The sequence below is a fragment of the Rhizophagus irregularis genome, chromosome 3 (genome assembly GCF_026210795.1).
Source record: "Rhizophagus irregularis chromosome 3, complete sequence".
In the NCBI taxonomy this organism is placed as follows: Eukaryota; Fungi; Glomeromycota; class Glomeromycetes; order Glomerales; family Glomeraceae; genus Rhizophagus; species Rhizophagus irregularis.
Genome location: NC_089431.1, coordinates 2,026,123 through 2,043,750, shown reverse-complemented (window position 1 = coordinate 2,043,750; position 17,628 = coordinate 2,026,123). Strand labels below are relative to the sequence as shown.

Here is a 17,628-nt window from a genome sequence, read left to right as displayed (position 1 = left end):
TCTCATAAAATGTAAAATTCAAATGAAAAAGATATTTATATATTTTATTCAAAAGATTTTTTTTTTTTTTTAAAATCATGAACGTCACGTCTAAAATATGTACAAGTTGTAAAGAAACTAACACAAAAGTACAAAGCACTAAAAATATACAAGTTTTCGGTTCTTTTTTCTAACAAAAAAACCAAAAAGTGCGAACCTAGACTAAAAGTAGTAGCAAAACGAATCAAATATCTGTCATTAACTTTTTTTTTTGTCCTTATCAAAAGGAACATAAAAGAGAAGGAAAAAGAAAAAAAAATTATATATAATGGAATAAAACACAAAAAAAAGAGCAGAACACACAGAGTGAATACAGATTATAAAACAAATGAATTCGATCGCGTTAAAATTTCTTTAGGAATAAAAGATCAAAACAATATATAATTCAGAACTAGGAAAATTTCTAAGACGGACACTCGAACCTTTTTTTTTGAATAACAAAATAATAGCAATGAGAGGGGGGATAAAATATTAATAAAGGTAAAAAAGAAAATAAAGATGGCAATCATTATAAGAGCGAGATTGCAATAAAATCTCATTTATTTTAGTAACGGTTATTGTAACCACCACCACCATAGCCGCCGCCGCCGCCACCACGACGACCACGACCACCACCACGACCGCCGCCTCCATAGCCGCCGCCGCCTCCGTAACCACCACCGCCTCCGTAACCACCACCGCCTGAGCGTGGAGCAGGTGAAGAGCGTTCAGCAGCACGGTCAACTATTTTCGAAAACCAAGATTATAAAATTATAAATACTTGTGAAGAGATTATTGTGGGGATTGATTAATAAGAATTTATGTATACCTTTGATATTACGGCCATCAAATTCTGCGTCATTCAAGTTTTGGATAGCAATTTCAGCTTCCTCATTACTAAAAAAAAAAAGAAAAACCCTTAGAATCGCAGAATTTTCATGCTTAATCAACGTGCAGAAAAATAAAATAAATCTACCTTGCGAAGGTAACAAAACCGAAACCACGACTACGACCTTTTAAATTGCAGGAATTTACGAAAGGTAACCAGAACAAAACGAACATAATTATAGATAACGGGGTGGATAATAAAAGGGTTGGTGGAACACAATATATTGATTATTTTTACACACACACACAAAAACACAAACAAAGTATCATCCTGTTTGTGAGGCAACAACACAAGACACGTGAGGTGAGGGGGAAAGGAAGACAAAAAAGGTTAGCATCCTTTAATTCGCTATCGAGATTATTCCAAAACAAAAAAAATGCTTTGGGAGTCTCGCGAAATTGACAAGGAGCTCAACTCTGTACTCTTCTGTTCGCTCAAAAACAACAAAAAAATTGGAAAAAACTATCTAGCTATTATCACAAGATTTTCATCTTACCAGTGTCGCGATCACGAATAACCACGGCGTCTTCAACGGTGCCATATTCTTCAAACTTGGACCTAAGAGTACGGTCATCAGTACCCCAAGACAGACCACCAACAAATAATTTGACGGACATTATAAACGTAAAGAACTTTATGAAGTGGTGGTGTAATGGAGCAAAAAATTTTATCGACCAAAGAAACTAGTTTTCGAATATATTTTTTTTTTTTTTTATGGAGGGGAAAAATGATGTCTCTATATACCTGAAAAATTTGTTGAAAAACAGGGATGAACCCTCTTTGCAATGGCTTAGCTTAAAATTGTTCTGCATAAGCTTTTTCCCATCATTTGTAGTATTATTTTATTATATTGGCTTACAAATCAAATTACCCCAACAATTGGATAATTGTGAAAAACTTTTTGCCAAGTTTAGTAATTTACTGTCACAAATAAAATTACGTTATTTAGTTGTGAGACAATCATCATGAGGTTCTTATTCATTGAGTAGAGTACAATCTGAGTATGTACTACAATTTAAATGTTTCTCCATAATACTTTTGATTGGCATTTCAAACAATGGTTTTGGAACAAAGATATGCTTGCGTTGGCTGAAAGCCACCTAATTTGTTCGAACGACAACATGCTAAATTCAGTTTAGTGCATCAAATATTGATACACTATTGTTACGCTTAATAAGAATTTTCAAACACAAAACTGCGCCATTAAATATCATATACTCGGCAGTAAACTAATTTATTTAAGTAAACACAAATATTGTTTAGTACTTTTTTACGAGATCTGTTGAATATCGAATATGTTTCATTTATTAACGAGACTTTGCTGCTCGTATTTTACGATATCGTTGTGTATTTGATAATCATATTCATCATCGCTGTTTACATTTTCGATTATTAAGCTTTGAGGTTGGAGCTCAAGTTCATCATCGAGTTTGTTGGCTAAAGTTGGGAGATCATCATCTTGCGAAATTGGAACAAGTTGATGCGTCGAATAAACACTAACAAAACAATATAACGTAAGTTTTTTTTTTAAAAAAAAAAAGATTCATTCGATTACTTACGAAATGGAACATACGTATTCTACGATCAATTGTCCGGTTGTCAATCCAGTTACCACCACAATAAATATTTGTGAATTCATCGACATTATTAATAGCATATAAAAAAATCTCAAAATTGTTAACCCTGCATAAGTAAATGTCCTTATTACAACCCTTTTAAATCTTTTCTGACCTTTTTCATATCCTGCATTCTCATAATAATAAGTAAAAAGTCTCTCACACCAACATAATGAGATAACGAATAAAGTTGCTAATACAAAAGTATGAAATGAGGTAACTTGGAACCCTGAAAATAAAATTACAACTTTCGACAAATCTGTTCATTTCGAGTAAAAGAAATTCAATATATCGAATTAAAATTTTTGTCAGAGTAACTAATGAAATATTTTACCACTCGTAAAATAAAGCATATTTAAGGTCGGAATTTTCAAATTCCGACATTTATTAATATTATTAATAAAGTTGAAAACGCAAAGAGGTGAGAGAACAGAATTTATGAGGCTGCGTATATATTACAAACGGAAATTTTCATTTTTTTTTTATTTTGTTTGGGGCTTTTTGTTTTTGTGGCTTATGGATAGATTAAAGGAAAAAGATCACTATTAGTAAATGTTCGCGTGACTCTTGTGATAAGCATCAACGCGTGTTAGAAAATCAATTTGTAGGGCAATAGTACCTCTAATACTTAATCCATTTTTGGTATCTCTGTTATGACGAAACTGGTAAAATGCGTGTGAAACGTATGTGAGAATCTTCCCTTCATATAACGATAAACATAGCAAAAGTGATAATGTGATAATATTTTTCTTTAATAGAAGGAAAATAAATTACAAAAAAAAAATTAATTAAAAAATATATATATCTAAAGCTATTAGTAGCCCAGTTAAAATAAATCAATCATCTAATAATAATAAATATTAACTAGTATGCATTAAGTTTGTTTCTTTAACGAGAAATTATTAAATTACTTTTCTGGCCATCCCTTTTCACTATTCTCTCCCTCTTCAAGCTGATCTTGTTGACTGACAACTTTTAATACAGATTTTTTGCTGGATTCTTGCATTTCTCCTGCAATAATCAATTCATCCAAAACAAAATATGCCTTTTCATAACAATTTAATAAAAATTTTGTTTAAAAAACAAGAATAACAAGAATCGAAACGAAATAAACAATAAATTATTTACCTTTTGGAAATTAAAAATCAAATCAAGTTCACAAACCTAACATAATAAGAATTAAAGAAGTTTATTAGATCAAAAAGGTCAAAGATATAAATAATTTATTTCTGAAAGCATACATTTCCAAAATATCGATCTAGGATTTCAACATAACGATGAATAATCTCAAGTGTTATAAGTTCATTATCGGTGGCCGAAATACCCGTAACGAAAAATAAACTTGCATATCTAAATTAATTGAAAAAGAAAATTGGATTAAATTAAATACTAAAATACCTATTTATAAGCGGAATTAGTACTGAATTATTATTCGATAATACCTTCGATATACAATTTTTTCATCTACGAACAGAATTCATGTTATTTGTCCAATCGAATAAATTTTAATAACAAATTTGATACAAAGTTAATAAATAAATTAAAATTAAAGCACCTAACCTTTATATTCTAAAAAATTACACATTTTTGTACGTCTTGAAAGTACCATTTGTGTAACTTCTTTAATGATTTTTTGCTTTTCTTTTGGTGAGAGAGTATTAAACCACTTTGCAAGACGTACTTTCCCTTGTCGACTTACTAATAACACGTATTTAATCTTTTATAAAAAAATAGTTAAAAAATTTCAGTGATTTGATAAATCTGTCGAAAAGTATAAAATAATTTTAAGCTTTTACTACTTACTCCCATCTTTAAGGTCGAACTGATCTATCGAAAAATAAGAATAAAAATACAATTTTTTTGGTGGCAATGTCAAAACTTAGAAAGGTTACACAAACCCGTAAAAATGTAGATCCAATATCGGAAAATTATCGAGCCAATCAGAATTTAATTGAAAAAATTAAATTATTATCCTTAAATTATTAGTTATTAATTACGTTAATTTAGTGAAATGATTTCACAATTTTTTATTTTATCTCCTCAGCGAGGCGACACACTTATATTTCGCGATTGTGAGTTTTTCTATGAATTTCGTTACAATAACCTATGGACGTATTTTTTTAAATTGATTCGCAATATTTCGTTTTTTGGTCTGAAAAACAAAAAGACCGACACGATACTCCTCGAGATGTACCTGACCTTCTTCTCGATAAATTAAAAACCTGGCAAAAAAACCATGGAGCCGAACTAGACCCGCCTCCAATATTTAATGTTGACGGTGTTAATTTTCTTTTTACAAATATACAAGGGCTTTATTTTGTTTGCACTACAAAGTTTAATGTTTCGCCTTTTATGATCTATGAATTACTTGGACGTATCGCAACTTTGATAAAGGACTTTTGTGGAATTTTAAGCGAGGAATGTTTACGATTAAATTCTAGTTTAGTTTACGAATTACTCGACGAAATAATTGTAAGTGCAATTCTACCTTTCTTGAACTTAATTTATCCTGATAACAAAAGTTTCTTTTTTTTTAGGATTACGGATATGTTCAGACAACCTTGACCGATCAATTGAAATCTTACGTATATGAAGATCCAGTACCGGTTAAACGCGAAAATATAATCATTAATTCGTTAGCCAAGGTTGAATTTAATATTTCTCTAATTATAATATATAATAATATAATAACTCGAATCGAATTTTCAGTTAAAAGCCCCGGGGACAAACTTAGGGTCTTCAAGAAATAGACCAATTGTGCATTCACGTGATGAAAGAAGTTCTAAACAAAATGAAGTCTACATTGACATGATTGAACAACTTGTTGCTTCTTTTGCATCTAATGTAAGTTATTCTTTTAGAACTTTAAATATGAATATAAGTATTTGCTGATATATTCAACAAATTTAAATTAGGGAATGACAGTACGAGCAGAAATTAATGGATCAATTCAAATTAAGAGTTATTTGCAAGGAAATCCTGAAATTCGATTGGGACTAAATTCCAATATTGTACTTGGAAGAGACAAAGATATATCAAGTAAGAGAAAAAAGTTCCTAAACATAATTTCATATACAATAATAAACATTTCTTACCGAAAACATAGGTGACAAGTATGGGATCGTGTTTGATGATTATAAGTTCCATGATTCGGTGGATCCTACAGGTAGATTTTGTTATATTTTTAATTTTTTGATATTATATATTTTAGTCTTAATTAAGTAGCAACAATTATTATCAAGATTTTAATGAATATAGGCGAATGGTCATTTTTCCACCAGAAGGAGAGACTACAATTATGAAGTAACATATTTTATCTATTACATTTATTTTTATCCTCATTATCCAATGGTTAATAAATTTAAATACTTCAAGTTATCGGATATCTAGTGACGTTAGTTTACCATTTCGAATTTTCCCAATTCTTCTGCGTGACCCAAGATGTCCAAATAGAATGGACATCACTATTAAAATTCGAGCTGATATTCCGGAAGATAAGTTCGTGAGTAAATGTACGCTAACTGTACCTTTACCTCGCGTAACACAGAGGTATTTATTTAAAGCTTCTGTTTAATAAAGTTTAATAAAGTTATGTTCACTTTAATCTGAACCTTATATTTTTGTTAGTGTCTCGAACGAAAATACGGATGATTCGAATGAGCAATCATTCCAATATGATAATCGAATCAAAAACATCATATGGACTATTAATAATTTAAAAGGTGGCACAGAACAATCAATAAAAGTCAAGGTAGCTTTGAAGTACTCTTAATCTTATAATATATCGACAACTAATATTACCATTATTTTATAGATTACAGGGGCTACTTCATTTTCTGCTGTAGCAGAGCTGGAAATAGGACCTATTAGGTAAAGTTACTATAACATTAATAATACGTGTATCTCTCTTCAAAATTAAACTAATAATTGAACCCATTTAATAGTCTTGAATTTGATATTCCAAATTACACTTGTTCTAATATTCAAATCCGAAAATTAAAAGTTTACGAAAAAAATAAGTCAATACCTCCCCAGCGTTGGGTTAGATATTTTACCATATCAGAAAGTTATATTTGTCGTGTCTGAAAAGGTAAGAAAGAGATTATGGAACACAAAAAATACAATATAACAATAAGGTAAAAGATAGGTTATGCATATATTCTTTAAATTCTTTAATAATTTAAAATTATTTAACAAATATATGTATACCGGTGATTATAACGCAAAATTATATATTATATATTTTTTAGCAATTTGAAAGTCAAAATTTGCTACAAAATAAAAGTGAATTTGTATAAGCAAAACAGATTAAATGTTAATGTTTCAATTGAATGTAATACATACAAATTTAGACCAACATATTAAGATTCTAAATTAATAGAAATGCCGAAACGATGTGCATTTTCATTCAAACGAGACGTGTCAATGCTTCCTCCCAATGAGATCTTAACGCCAGGACGGAGTGCTTGTGTGTATCCAATACCAACTTTACCAGTACTATCAACTTTACCCTATAAACAAATCAATATATATTACTTCACTAAGAAAAAAAGAAAAAAAAGAAAAAAGAAATTAGAAGAAATAATACTTTGATAAAAGCATCACGATCCAAGAAATATTTGGCACCAAACTCCAAATTAACTGAAGGATTATTCGTTTGGCTATCCCAATGAGCCTTAGCACCGGCTTCAATTTCAGAGCTCACACGATGATAATATAAAAGAGTATAAGCAGACAATGAATTAGTTACGCGAAGGGCAACGTTATATTCAGGATGAGTATAACCCGCCGTAACACCATAACGGGTTAGTTTTCCTTCCAAAACGTCATAACAACCCTCCGAACCAATAAGAAATCCTTCATGGCCAACTACGATATCTCCTTGGAAAGTAGGGCCTTTAAGAGCATCAAGATAAACCTTTGTATGAAGCCCTGGTTGTTTAAAAGTGAAACCTCCTCTAACATTTCTATTTCCACTTGCCGGTTGAATGTTAGCAACTAAATCTAATTTAAGACCTTTTGCAAGACTATTTTCAAGTTCAACTTGTCCATTTAATATGTTACTTGTAGTCCAACTTCCAGTAAACGTTCCACCTCTCTTTGGATAATAATATTTAGATTTAAGTTCTCCATTAATATTGCCGCTCTTCGTGTCTTTCAGGCCAGTAAGGGTGAAAGACTAAAGGAGAAATTGGAATTTTGAATTTAACTGTTTACTCGATTATAGTATTCATAAACGAAAATTTTAAAGTATGAATGGTTCGTTGTGGTCTTACCACACCATTGGGGGCAGTAGTTTTAGACTCGAGCTTAAATGAGCCGACCGGGAAGTCCTTGCCAAATAGATCGCTAGCAGATTTGCCAATGTCTGAATAAGTAGCTGGAATTGGGGCAGACATTATACTGTAATAAAAATTTCACTATTATCATAAGCAAGAAAAAGAAATGACAAGAAAAAAAAAAATTATAATGAACTCACTAAAAGTGAAAACACGCAAAAGTCTTAAAATCAAATATGAAGATCTAAAAAAATTTTTTCTCGATGAAAACATGCAAGATGAAGCAGATAAGTGTCACAGAAGTCGATCTTAATTCTACTTGTGAAGACCATTCTACAGCATTAAAACGTTAAAAAAAAATTCTTTTATTCGTAAAAAAATACATTACTATGGTTGCGAAAATTAGGATTATTGAAGATAAATAATAAATTTATGCTTTAACTATTCTATACTTAATATTCGTCTTATATCTTTAATATTTTTTTCTCGTGTATAATATTTATTCCTCCTCGTAAGTAATTGACTGCGAAATTCCCAACCGTAATACTTGCCAAATAACTAATATTACCCAGGATGATATAACAATAAAAATCACAATCTATATATTCAATAAACAAAAAAAGAATTAATAATGTTGAGGATAGATGTTTTATAATACTCAGAATAACTAAATGTAGTCCACACTTTGGTCAATTTGCAAGAGTCTAAATACCATGGAATCGGAGCTCTAAGTTCCTGAAGACTTATAGAACTTCTAGGCATTGCGAATGCGCCTCTTGTAACCATGGGTATTATGTTAGAACCTTCATCAGAATGATTTGAATTAGTTTCATTTAGAGAAAGAAGTTGGTATTCAGTCGGCATTTTTATATTTAAAAATTTGAAATTTGATGCCTAATAAATAAACTTATGTAGGTGGCCTATTTCCAAATCAAATTAAATTATGGTTTGTTCAACTTCTCATGTCACCTAATAGTTACACGTAATAATCATGTGATAATATAAGCAATTTGTCACTTCGCGTCACTCTATTTATCACATGACAAAAGTCGGGCTTGCTTATCTAATTGGAAAAGTTTATGAAGTATTTATTATTTATAATAATAATAAAAATATTTATAGTGTGGTAATTGACAACTGACTCCGATATCCGACGTCATTTACGTCATCTGCTCACTTTCTCACATATATCCCTATTTTTCCTTTTTCCAGCCATTTTTTGGTGGTCTCTGAATTTTTTTCCCATCATTAAGTATAAAAAAATACTTTTCAAAGAAAATTTTCCAATACTTTTATATTACAAAACTATAAAATAACCAACTCATTAATAACACGCTAACCTATAAAATATGGCTCGTACTAAGGTATAAACTTATTTTATTTCTCTTGCTTTTCTTTTTGTGGAATTCCAGCGAGGCCAGTAAGTTCATCCAACTTTTTAAAAATGACCTTTTCATAGCAAACTGCTCGTAAAAGTACCGGAGGAAAAGCTCCTAGGAAACAACTCGCTACGAAAGCTGCTCGTAAATCTGCACCAGCTACAGGAGGAGTCAAAAAACCTCACCGTTACAGACCTGGTACTGTAGCTCTGCGTGAAATCAGACGTTATCAAAAGTCTACTGAACTTTTGATCCGCAAGTTACCTTTCCAACGTCTTGTTCGTGAAATTGCACAAGATTTTAAAACGGACTTACGCTTCCAATCTAGCGCTATTGGTGCTCTTCAAGAAGTATGTTTATTTATTCATTAGAGATACTGCGCATGTTATTGTATTAATTATTAACTTTTTTTTTTAATATAATAGGCTGCAGAAGCATACTTAGTGAGGTAATTTGGCTTTCTTAATTTTTATATGATAGTAATCATTATTATTTATTATTTTAATTTAATTTTTTATACACTTCACTAGTCTTTTTGAAGATACAAATCTTGCAGCTATTCATGGTATGTGAGGCGCAGAAATTTCTGACAATTAATAAAGTAATTATATTAATTTTGATTATTATTTTACAGCTAAACGCGTTACTATTCAACCTAAGGATATTCAATTGGCCCGTCGTCTTCGTGGTGAACGCTCTTAAATTTATAAACCCTGATATTTGGATGCTCATGATTTCTTGATATATTCGTGTCATTTTACTCTTTATAGTAATTTTTTACAATTAATTCGCATAAGCTTATTTTAGTAATTTTTTTTTTACTTCTCGTATAAAATTATACTTTGCTTTATTTTTTTTACCCCTTTAAACATAGACTGTTTCTTGGGAATTATATTCTTTATCTTTTGTTGTATCAATGTGTTATAAAATAAAAAAACATGCATCATAGATCTTGTTTCTGTGCGTGTATGTAAAGAAAAAAAAATCCGAATTTTTTGTTATTAAACTTTTAGACTAAAATTGAATATATCCCGTCTTGTGAATATCCCCCACAAAAAAAAAGGGTGACCTGCAGACCTACATGATACAAATCTATCACGCGGGGTGATAAATTATCTATTTATATTTATGGATACAAGTGTAACATGCTGAGTCATCAAGCTTTAAGTTGAATATCTCGAGAAACATAAAAAGTGCTTTTTTATTTTAAGATCTCCAATAATGAATTCAAAAAAGCATACAAAGCCGTTTGGATTTGGATTCTCGCATTCTGGTTCTGCAAATAGGTCTAAATCAATTCTTGATTCTGATGAGCAACAACGACAAAAACCTCCTTCACTCGATTACTTTTCTGATGAAGAAACCCAGCCCAAAAAGAGAAAGCTGATTAAGCTTGATGATAATTTAGAAAAAAAGTCTGTTTCAAGTAACAAATCAGATACTTTTAATCTGAACGAGGATTATGTTGGTAACCTGGAGGACGATAGACCACCACCTCCTCGAACCTCAACAGGTTTGATATATAATTTTTCATATAATGATCTAATTCTCTAAGAATTTGTATTAATATTATTTATGATAGGAATTCAAGGTTTCGTGCCCCAGGGGTATAGTACTGATAAAGAAATTCAAAGAAATCGAACCATTCAACCTGAGATCAAATCGAAGGTGATGGAGGAGGATGATGATGATCCATTGGACGCTTTCATGTTGGACATCGATAATCAAGTTCAAAAAGAAAGTCTCAATAAACCTCAACAAGAAAAAGTATATATATCTTCACTTTTTTCTTAAAAAAAAAAGGTCGAAAATTTAAAAATTTGATTACCATTTGTGTAACTCTAATGCAGATTAGACGTGACGATATTGAAGATGAAGATTTTGTAGAAAGTTATGTTAATCATATGAAAAAGAAAGGTATTGAAGTTGGAAAAAGTCAACGTCCAATCGAGAAAGATGAGGTACGGTTTTATTTCAAAAAAATACGCCTTGCTTTGACGCGTTAAACTATTTACTGACATAGGTTTAATTTATTTAGAATGTTAATTCAGACGAAGAGGTTTATGCTACCGCTCGAGCTATTGACGCACAACTTGAGTAAGTTTCAAATAGAATTTTGATGTTCGATCTCTTAGTTTAATTACTATTGATCATCTTTCTATTTTCAGATATGATTCTGATGACAATCCAGTCATAGAACAAAAGCGGAAAGACATAGAACCTCTCCAAGCTGTTGGTAAATTGACAATTCTTGTATTTTCTTTTTTTTTATATTAATTGCGTGACTATGCTATTTGTTAATTTTTTTATTCGTAGATCATTCTCAGATTGATTATCCCGAAATTGAAAAATTCTTCTATGAAGAACATACTGATATCGCAAATTTGTCTAAAGAACGTGTTGATCAAATTCGAAAAGAACTTGGTAATTTACATATATATATATATATATATATATATTGTATTTTCTTTTTTTATAAAAAAAAAGACCTAATTATTGAATATAATTCAACATAGATATGCACGTATCAGGTGCTGATGTTACAAAGCCTTGTATTTCATTCGCTCATTTTGGATTTGATGAGGCCTTATTAGATGTTATCATTAAGCACGGATATTCAGAACCTACTGGAATTCAAAAACAAGTACTTCATCGTTCTATTAAATATATCACATTTGTCATTTCTCACATATGTCTGTTTTAGGCGGTTCCTATCGCACTATCAGGTCGAGATATTATAGGCATCGCGAAAACAGGTTCTACAATAATTACAGTTTTCATTTAATAATTCATAAGTTTAGTCTACTGATAAGCTTTAAACAGGCTCCGGTAAAACTGCGGCTTTTATATGGCCAATGTTAATACACATAATGGATCAAGAAGAATTATCTAAAGGTAAATTATTGTTATCATATTTAATATACAAATATTATATATATATATATATATATATAATTTATTCTGTTTCTAAAAATGACGTTATTTAGGTGAAGGTCCCATCGGGTTGATATTAGCACCCACCAGAGAACTTGCTAGTCAGATATTTACTGAAGCTAAAAAGTTTGCAAAGGCTTATGGTCTGAGGTAGAAATTAAACGCTATGAAATTTTATCTCATAATTGGTAGAAATGGAATCATAAGCGACGCACATACTACTCTCTGCTTTCCAAATCCTTGATTTACACAATGTAGAGTTGCAGCAGTTTATGGAGGTGCTTCGAAAATGGACCAATTCAAAGAACTGAGACCAGGCGGAGTTGAAATTTTAGTTGGTACTCCTGTAAGTTATAATAAGTTATAAAATTTTGTTTTTATATAAAAAAAATGTTTAATTTTCATTTTGAAATAGGGGCGACTTATCGATATGGTAAAAATGAAAGCGACAAATTTTCGACGCGTTAGTTTTTTGGTTCTTGATGAAGCTGACCGTATGTTCGATTTAGGATTTGGTGAGCATTTTTCCCGTATATTCTTTCTTGTTTTCGAGAACACTTGCTTACTAAGTCTATTGTTCATTAGAGCCTCAGGTACGGTCAATATGTGATAATATCAGACCAGACAGGCAAAGTAATAAATTAATATTAGTTATTAGTTGCATTTTTTATAAAAAAAAATCTAAAATTTGATTTAAATGTCTTATAAATTATTTAGCATTGCTATTTAGTGCAACATTTCCTAAAAAAGTAGAGGCTCTTGCTCGAGAAGTGACAACAGAACCTGTGAGAATTTCGATTGGATACGTTGGGCAAGTACGCTTAAAAAATTATTTTTTTTTTTAGAAATTAATTTTTCTGTTATCATTTAAAGTAAATAGTATTTATTAAGTTTAATCATTATCTTTAAGGCAAATACCGATATAACGCAAGTAATTGAAATTTTAACTGAGGACGGATATAAATGGGATTGGTTAATCTCACGTTTGGCTTCATTTTGCGTTGGTAAAGTATCAATTTTATTTTGTTTGAAAGTTTTCTTTAACCGCAAAATTTTTCTTTATTATATTATTTCGGAGAGATTCTAATTTTTTTTTGTTTTGTTGGATAAAAGAGGGAAGTGTACTTATTTTCGTTAGTAGAAAAGGTGGTGTTGACGAATTATCTTTAAATTTGCAACAATCAGGTTTTGATTGTAAGTGGATATTTTTTTTATGTTCTTTTATAACTCTTATGAAAGATTTTGATTAATATTATTTAAACTAGGTGGTGCGTTGCATGGCGATATGATGCAAGCTGAACGTGATAAAGTATTGAGGGATTTCAAGAATAATAAATTTCCCATTATGGTTGCTACGGACGTAGCTGGTATGTAATTATGTATTTAAATTAAATATTGTTCGAGTTATCTTAAATTAATTATTTTAACTATTTAGCTAGAGGTCTTGATATAAAGGCTGTCAAGACTGTAGTAAATTATGATATTGCGAGGGATATTGATTCTCACGTGCATCGTATTGGTAGAACTGGTAGAGCTGGTATGGTGAAAAATGAATAACTAATAAAGCAGCTGTAACTGAGATACTTAGTCAGTACTATTAAATAATTTTCTAGGTGAAAAGGGTACAGCTTATACGCTCATTACTCAAAAAGAAGATAAATTTGCAGGTGATTTAGTAAGAAATTTGGAATCTTCTGGGCAAGTTGTTCCAAGTTCCTTAATGGATTTGGCAATGCAGGTAAGTAATTTTGGTCCTGGTCCTGCAGATGAATATTGTTATGCTAATATGGTTTACATTAATGATAGAATGCAAGGTTCAGAAAGTCAAGGCAAATGATTCGAGGAGGACGTGGCAGGAGTGGAAGAAGTGGCCGTGGCAGAGGTCGAGGTCGTGGAGGTCGGTGTCAATTAATTTATATCTGTCAATTATTAAATACAATTATGAATTATTTATTTTATCTAGGTCGGGGATCGGGATCTAGTTCGAATGCCATTCCATTAGGAAGTGGAAGAGCTGGAGGAGGTGCACAAATACCTCCACCACCACAACTTAGTGCCAGTAGTAAATCTGATCGTAGTAATAATATGGGTGGTTTCCAATCGAAATTTCAAATGAATTTTCAAAAAGCTTCATCAGCCGAATCCGAATTGGGATTACTGCGTTCTAGCAATACAGGTTCCTCATCGACTTCAAAATCTTCTAGTAGAGATCAACAACGTAAAAGACGTTGGGATTCATAATTTATGTTTATTTAAAAAGTCTAAATATAATTATTAGAAAGATTATAAGATTACATTTATGGAGTTTTCACTTTTGAGTATTTATTAACTTGTAAAAAAAAATCATTTCTGATAATATTACAATGTTATATATATTACATAAATTTCAATTCTATGATAATAAAATTTGATTTTATGAAAAAGAAATGCTTATATAGTCCGTTAATCTTCACATATTTCAAGTATTTAATAATGATAATAAATTTTTGATGGTATTCTTTGCTTAGCATAATTTTTTAAACTTATATGGGTGTTGCACATATATAATATAAATTAGCAATTTAACCTATCCAAATTATTATCGGTTACTATAGCAACCAGAACACTAATATCATCTCTTTTACCACCTTGATAAGGTAAACCTTCTTGATGAGCACGATATTGAAACGGAGAAGAAATATCTTCCACACTCGCTTGTTTTGCTTTCCAAGCCAAAGCATCACTTATCATTTGAGGATCAAGTTCCTTATCCTTAATTTCATCAATTATATCATTCTCAAATAAGTTATCAAATATACCATCACTACCCAGAATTATAATATCTCCTAGTTGAATTTTAACTGTGAATTGTTGTGAATCTTTAGGTGTAATAATTGAGCCTGTACCTAATTGGTAGGGATAATTGAAGGAATGTTGTTGTTCCTCATTACGAAATATAAATTCATTATAACGTATTACACCTATACCACAATCTCCTACATTCGCTATTCTTAATTCATCATCTCGTAATATTGCAATTAATGCGGTTGATGATCCAATAACTCTCTTAATGATAAAAAAAATATTTTAATTACAAAATTTTCAATACAGAAAGTCATTTAGAAACTTACCTCTAATTCTAATTCGCTAATAGTTTTTTTATAGCTTGCTTGTAATATATCAACAGGATTAACATCATTATATTTCTTCTCATCTTCAACATTGTCATACTTTTCAAGTTCTGCATACGAATAGTGCATCAATTTACGAGCATATAAAGCTGAATTCGCAACTATTATAGTAATACGAGAAACCAAAAAGAAAAAAAATTCATTATTAAAAATATCAAAGAAATTGTATGGATACATGACTTTTTCATTCAGAACCAAATTATTAAATTACCAGTATTACGTAAGGAAGAAACATTACGCCAACCACCAACTCCATCAGCTACACCTAAAGAATCATATCTTAAAAAAAAACTATCTTCTCCACAACCCACACTATGATATTTTTCATCATTATTCGTGGAAATTAACTTTTCAGAGTTTTTTGGTAAACCAGATCCACCAGGAGATAGTATAAACTTATTATGTTTACTAGGAATAGGAAATACAGAAGTTAGTCGTGTATAAATAGGTATAGGTTTTATTGTTGGTTCTGGAGTTGGAGTTGGATTTGCTGGTAAAGCAGTTATGGATAGATTTGATGATGTCGATGTATCAAAAAATTTCTGTAGGTTTGAGGGAACAGGTTTAAGTGTTTTTTTTGTCCAAAATTTTGATAAAAAAAAATTAGTAAAATATCTTTTATGATTAATAGTGTTTGAATGAGAAGAAAGAAAAATGGATTTATTATTATTCAAAAATATTCTATGAGTATTTATTAAGGTAAAAAATGAACGTATTATCGAAGTATTTTGATTTTTAAGTATATTACTTGAACGATTTGAATAATATAACGAATGTGAATATGTGGTAAATTTTAATGAATTCATTTGGTTTATAATCTTTTAGTATGTACTGAATTCAAAATGATTTATGATAAATTATTTCAATTTTGACCTTTTTGAAAAGAGTAAAATGTAAAAAAAAAAATATAAGTACATAAAGTTGAAAATTTTAATGAGAAAGACACGTAAAAAGACACGTAAAAAAACGCGTAAAAAAAATTTTTTTACCAGCAAATAAAGTATATTCGAGAATGAAAAGAATATTAAAAAAAAAAAATTTTTTTTTGAATAAAAAAATGAATACATGTATATATGTGTTTTTTCGCATTTTATCTAGTTGATCTAAACTGGTAAAATTCGAAAATTTTTGTTTATCAAAAAAGCTGATAAAAGATGATAAAAAGATAGTAGAGTCGTACGATTTTGATTATCCATTATCCACAAACGATCTGTGTGAAAGTTGTAATACAGTGGAGAATGACGATCATTTTCTAATACATTTGTTTTTGTTTATTGGATTTTCATGATCATGTGATCGAAATTCGCCTCATTTCTAATTAAGTTGATTATCAATATTCGATATCCATTTTTACAATATTCTTAATGTACTTTGATAACTTTTTACATGGTAAACAAATTCTTTAATAAATTGAAAGATAATATAATCTTATACAAATCTCAAAATTTAATTTATTTTACAAGATTTCCGTCCGAAAAGAGAGATATCACCTCAAGCCATGAAAAAAATAATAATAATATTGCTGTACCACCAAATAAATCAAATAAATTTAATTTTTTTTTGCTAATGACTAAATGATAAAATCTTTTTAATCATAATCCTCATCATCCTCTCCAAAATCTGAGGTTCTTCCTCTATCTCTTAGTCTATTATCATCTTCGCCATCACTAATATTTCTTAAATCCTTGTCATGATAATCTAATTCATCGTCTGACAAACCACGAGAGTCTTCAGGCTTGGTTGTTTGTGAAGCATCAACCCATTCATAATATACATCAACAGGGTCACTTAAAGCTGAAAAAGAAATTCTATTATTTCTCTTCTTACAATATAATGAGAGAATGTTTTTAAAAAAGAAAAAAAATCTTACGATTTATAGTTGATTGAAATTTAATACCACATATTCTACAATTTAAGTTACCAACTTTTGCATCACGTTGCCTAATTACAATTTAAAAACCCTTTAGCTATTTATATAAGCTGTTTCGAACGTTAACGGTAAAAGAAATTTATTTGCATCTTACATTTTAACGTCGACACTTTTCTCATGGTGACAGGCGATACAGTCAAAGTGAGTATCAAGCACTAATTTCTTCTTTGGTTTTGGCTTTCTTTTGGTTTTACGTTTACCCATTGCTGTAAGTTTTAGATCGTTCTGTGTCTAAAAATAAAATCAAAATTTTACTTTTCTGCTTTATAAACATGAAAATAATAAAATGCAAGAATATAAACGTATTATGCAAGGGGATGATCCCAATAATTTGGTAACACGTACAATTATTTAAAGCGCAAAATATTTCACCGAATACTTGTATTCAGCGGCGTGGCGGGTTTAGAAATAAC

At 30.2% G+C, this 17,628-nt stretch overlaps 9 protein-coding genes across 11 annotated transcripts; 3 read left to right on the top strand and 6 right to left on the bottom strand.

Annotated features, from left to right (window-relative positions):
* Positions 1-10: 10 nt before the first annotated feature.
* Positions 11-1,621, bottom strand: OCT59_020514 (uncharacterized protein). 2 transcript variants are annotated; one of them, XM_025318719.2, is made up of 4 exons: positions 1,404-1,621; positions 995-1,031; positions 848-915; positions 11-762 (listed from the first exon to the last, which is right to left on the bottom strand). In XM_025318719.2, exons 1-4 carry the CDS (start codon positions 1,522-1,524, stop codon positions 584-586), a joined length of 405 nt encoding a protein of 134 aa, XP_025175479.1. In that variant the 5' UTR covers positions 1,525-1,621; the 3' UTR covers positions 11-583. The 2 variants fall into 2 exon arrangements, with proteins under 2 accessions (XP_025175479.1, XP_065990167.1); XM_066149238.1 differs by lacking the exon at positions 1,404-1,621 and having other exon boundaries at positions 995-1,144.
* Positions 1,622-2,091: 470 nt separating this feature from the next.
* Positions 2,092-2,946, bottom strand: OCT59_020513 (uncharacterized protein). Its single transcript, XM_066149237.1, has 3 exons — positions 2,858-2,946; positions 2,467-2,782; positions 2,092-2,403 (listed from the first exon to the last, which is right to left on the bottom strand). The coding sequence occupies exons 1-3, from the start codon at positions 2,874-2,876 to the stop codon at positions 2,208-2,210; spliced, it is 531 nt and encodes a 176-aa protein (XP_065990166.1). The 5' UTR covers positions 2,877-2,946; the 3' UTR covers positions 2,092-2,207.
* Positions 2,947-3,237: 291 nt separating this feature from the next.
* Positions 3,238-4,368, bottom strand: OCT59_020512 (AP-1 adaptor complex sigma subunit Aps1). Its single transcript, XM_025318716.2, has 6 exons — positions 4,327-4,368; positions 4,084-4,240; positions 3,966-3,987; positions 3,765-3,873; positions 3,652-3,687; positions 3,238-3,568 (listed from the first exon to the last, which is right to left on the bottom strand). Exons 1-6 carry the CDS (start codon positions 4,330-4,332, stop codon positions 3,431-3,433), a joined length of 468 nt encoding a protein of 155 aa, XP_025175476.1. The 5' UTR covers positions 4,333-4,368; the 3' UTR covers positions 3,238-3,430.
* Positions 4,369-4,534: 166 nt separating this feature from the next.
* OCT59_020511 (uncharacterized protein) lies at positions 4,535-6,825 on the top strand (the record flags this gene model as incomplete). The annotated part of the gene is made up of 11 exons (XM_025318715.2): positions 4,535-4,595; positions 4,691-4,995; positions 5,061-5,168; positions 5,233-5,367; positions 5,439-5,562; positions 5,630-5,689; positions 5,766-5,826; positions 5,899-6,072; positions 6,151-6,274; positions 6,338-6,393; positions 6,468-6,825. The coding sequence occupies 11 exons, from the start codon at positions 4,535-4,537 to the stop codon at positions 6,607-6,609; spliced, it is 1,350 nt and encodes a 449-aa protein (XP_025175475.1). The 3' UTR covers positions 6,610-6,825.
* Positions 6,311-8,697, bottom strand: OCT59_020510 (uncharacterized protein). The gene is made up of 6 exons (XM_025318714.2): positions 8,515-8,697; positions 8,003-8,400; positions 7,800-7,926; positions 7,112-7,702; positions 6,868-7,034; positions 6,311-6,794 (listed from the first exon to the last, which is right to left on the bottom strand). Exons 3-5 carry the CDS (start codon positions 7,920-7,922, stop codon positions 6,885-6,887), a joined length of 864 nt encoding a protein of 287 aa, XP_025175474.1. The 5' UTR covers positions 7,923-7,926; positions 8,003-8,400; positions 8,515-8,697; the 3' UTR covers positions 6,311-6,794; positions 6,868-6,884.
* Positions 8,698-8,867: 170 nt separating this feature from the next.
* OCT59_020509 (uncharacterized protein) lies at positions 8,868-10,184 on the top strand. The gene is made up of 5 exons (XM_025318713.2): positions 8,868-9,166; positions 9,262-9,531; positions 9,607-9,629; positions 9,712-9,746; positions 9,816-10,184. Exons 1-5 carry the CDS (start codon positions 9,152-9,154, stop codon positions 9,881-9,883), a joined length of 411 nt encoding a protein of 136 aa, XP_025175473.1. The 5' UTR covers positions 8,868-9,151; the 3' UTR covers positions 9,884-10,184.
* A 218-nt stretch (positions 10,185-10,402) lies between these two features.
* On the top strand, positions 10,403-14,547 carry OCT59_020508 (uncharacterized protein; the record flags this gene model as incomplete). Of its 2 annotated transcripts, XM_025326580.2 has the most annotated exons (21): positions 10,403-10,694; positions 10,764-10,948; positions 11,032-11,142; positions 11,220-11,278; positions 11,350-11,417; positions 11,498-11,605; positions 11,698-11,825; positions 11,886-11,937; positions 12,005-12,076; positions 12,169-12,265; positions 12,374-12,461; positions 12,531-12,630; positions 12,701-12,748; positions 12,833-12,930; positions 13,026-13,119; positions 13,229-13,309; positions 13,381-13,482; positions 13,551-13,652; positions 13,729-13,853; positions 13,922-14,012; positions 14,079-14,547. In XM_025326580.2, the coding sequence occupies 21 exons, from the start codon at positions 10,403-10,405 to the stop codon at positions 14,354-14,356; spliced, it is 2,379 nt and encodes a 792-aa protein (XP_025175472.1). In that variant the 3' UTR covers positions 14,357-14,547. The 2 variants fall into 2 exon arrangements, with proteins under 2 accessions (XP_025175472.1, XP_065990165.1); XM_066149236.1 differs by having other exon boundaries at positions 13,551-13,853.
* A 121-nt stretch (positions 14,548-14,668) lies between these two features.
* OCT59_020507 (uncharacterized protein) lies at positions 14,669-16,308 on the bottom strand (the record flags this gene model as incomplete). The annotated part of the gene is made up of 3 exons (XM_066149235.1): positions 15,497-16,308; positions 15,226-15,386; positions 14,669-15,160 (listed from the first exon to the last, which is right to left on the bottom strand). The coding sequence occupies exons 1-3, from the start codon at positions 16,089-16,091 to the stop codon at positions 14,669-14,671; spliced, it is 1,248 nt and encodes a 415-aa protein (XP_065990164.1). The 5' UTR covers positions 16,092-16,308.
* A 351-nt stretch (positions 16,309-16,659) lies between these two features.
* Positions 16,660-17,513, bottom strand: OCT59_020506 (uncharacterized protein). Its single transcript, XM_025318711.2, has 3 exons — positions 17,310-17,513; positions 17,156-17,226; positions 16,660-17,079 (listed from the first exon to the last, which is right to left on the bottom strand). Exons 1-3 carry the CDS (start codon positions 17,417-17,419, stop codon positions 16,874-16,876), a joined length of 387 nt encoding a protein of 128 aa, XP_025175470.1. The 5' UTR covers positions 17,420-17,513; the 3' UTR covers positions 16,660-16,873.
* Positions 17,514-17,628: the final 115 nt, after the last annotated feature.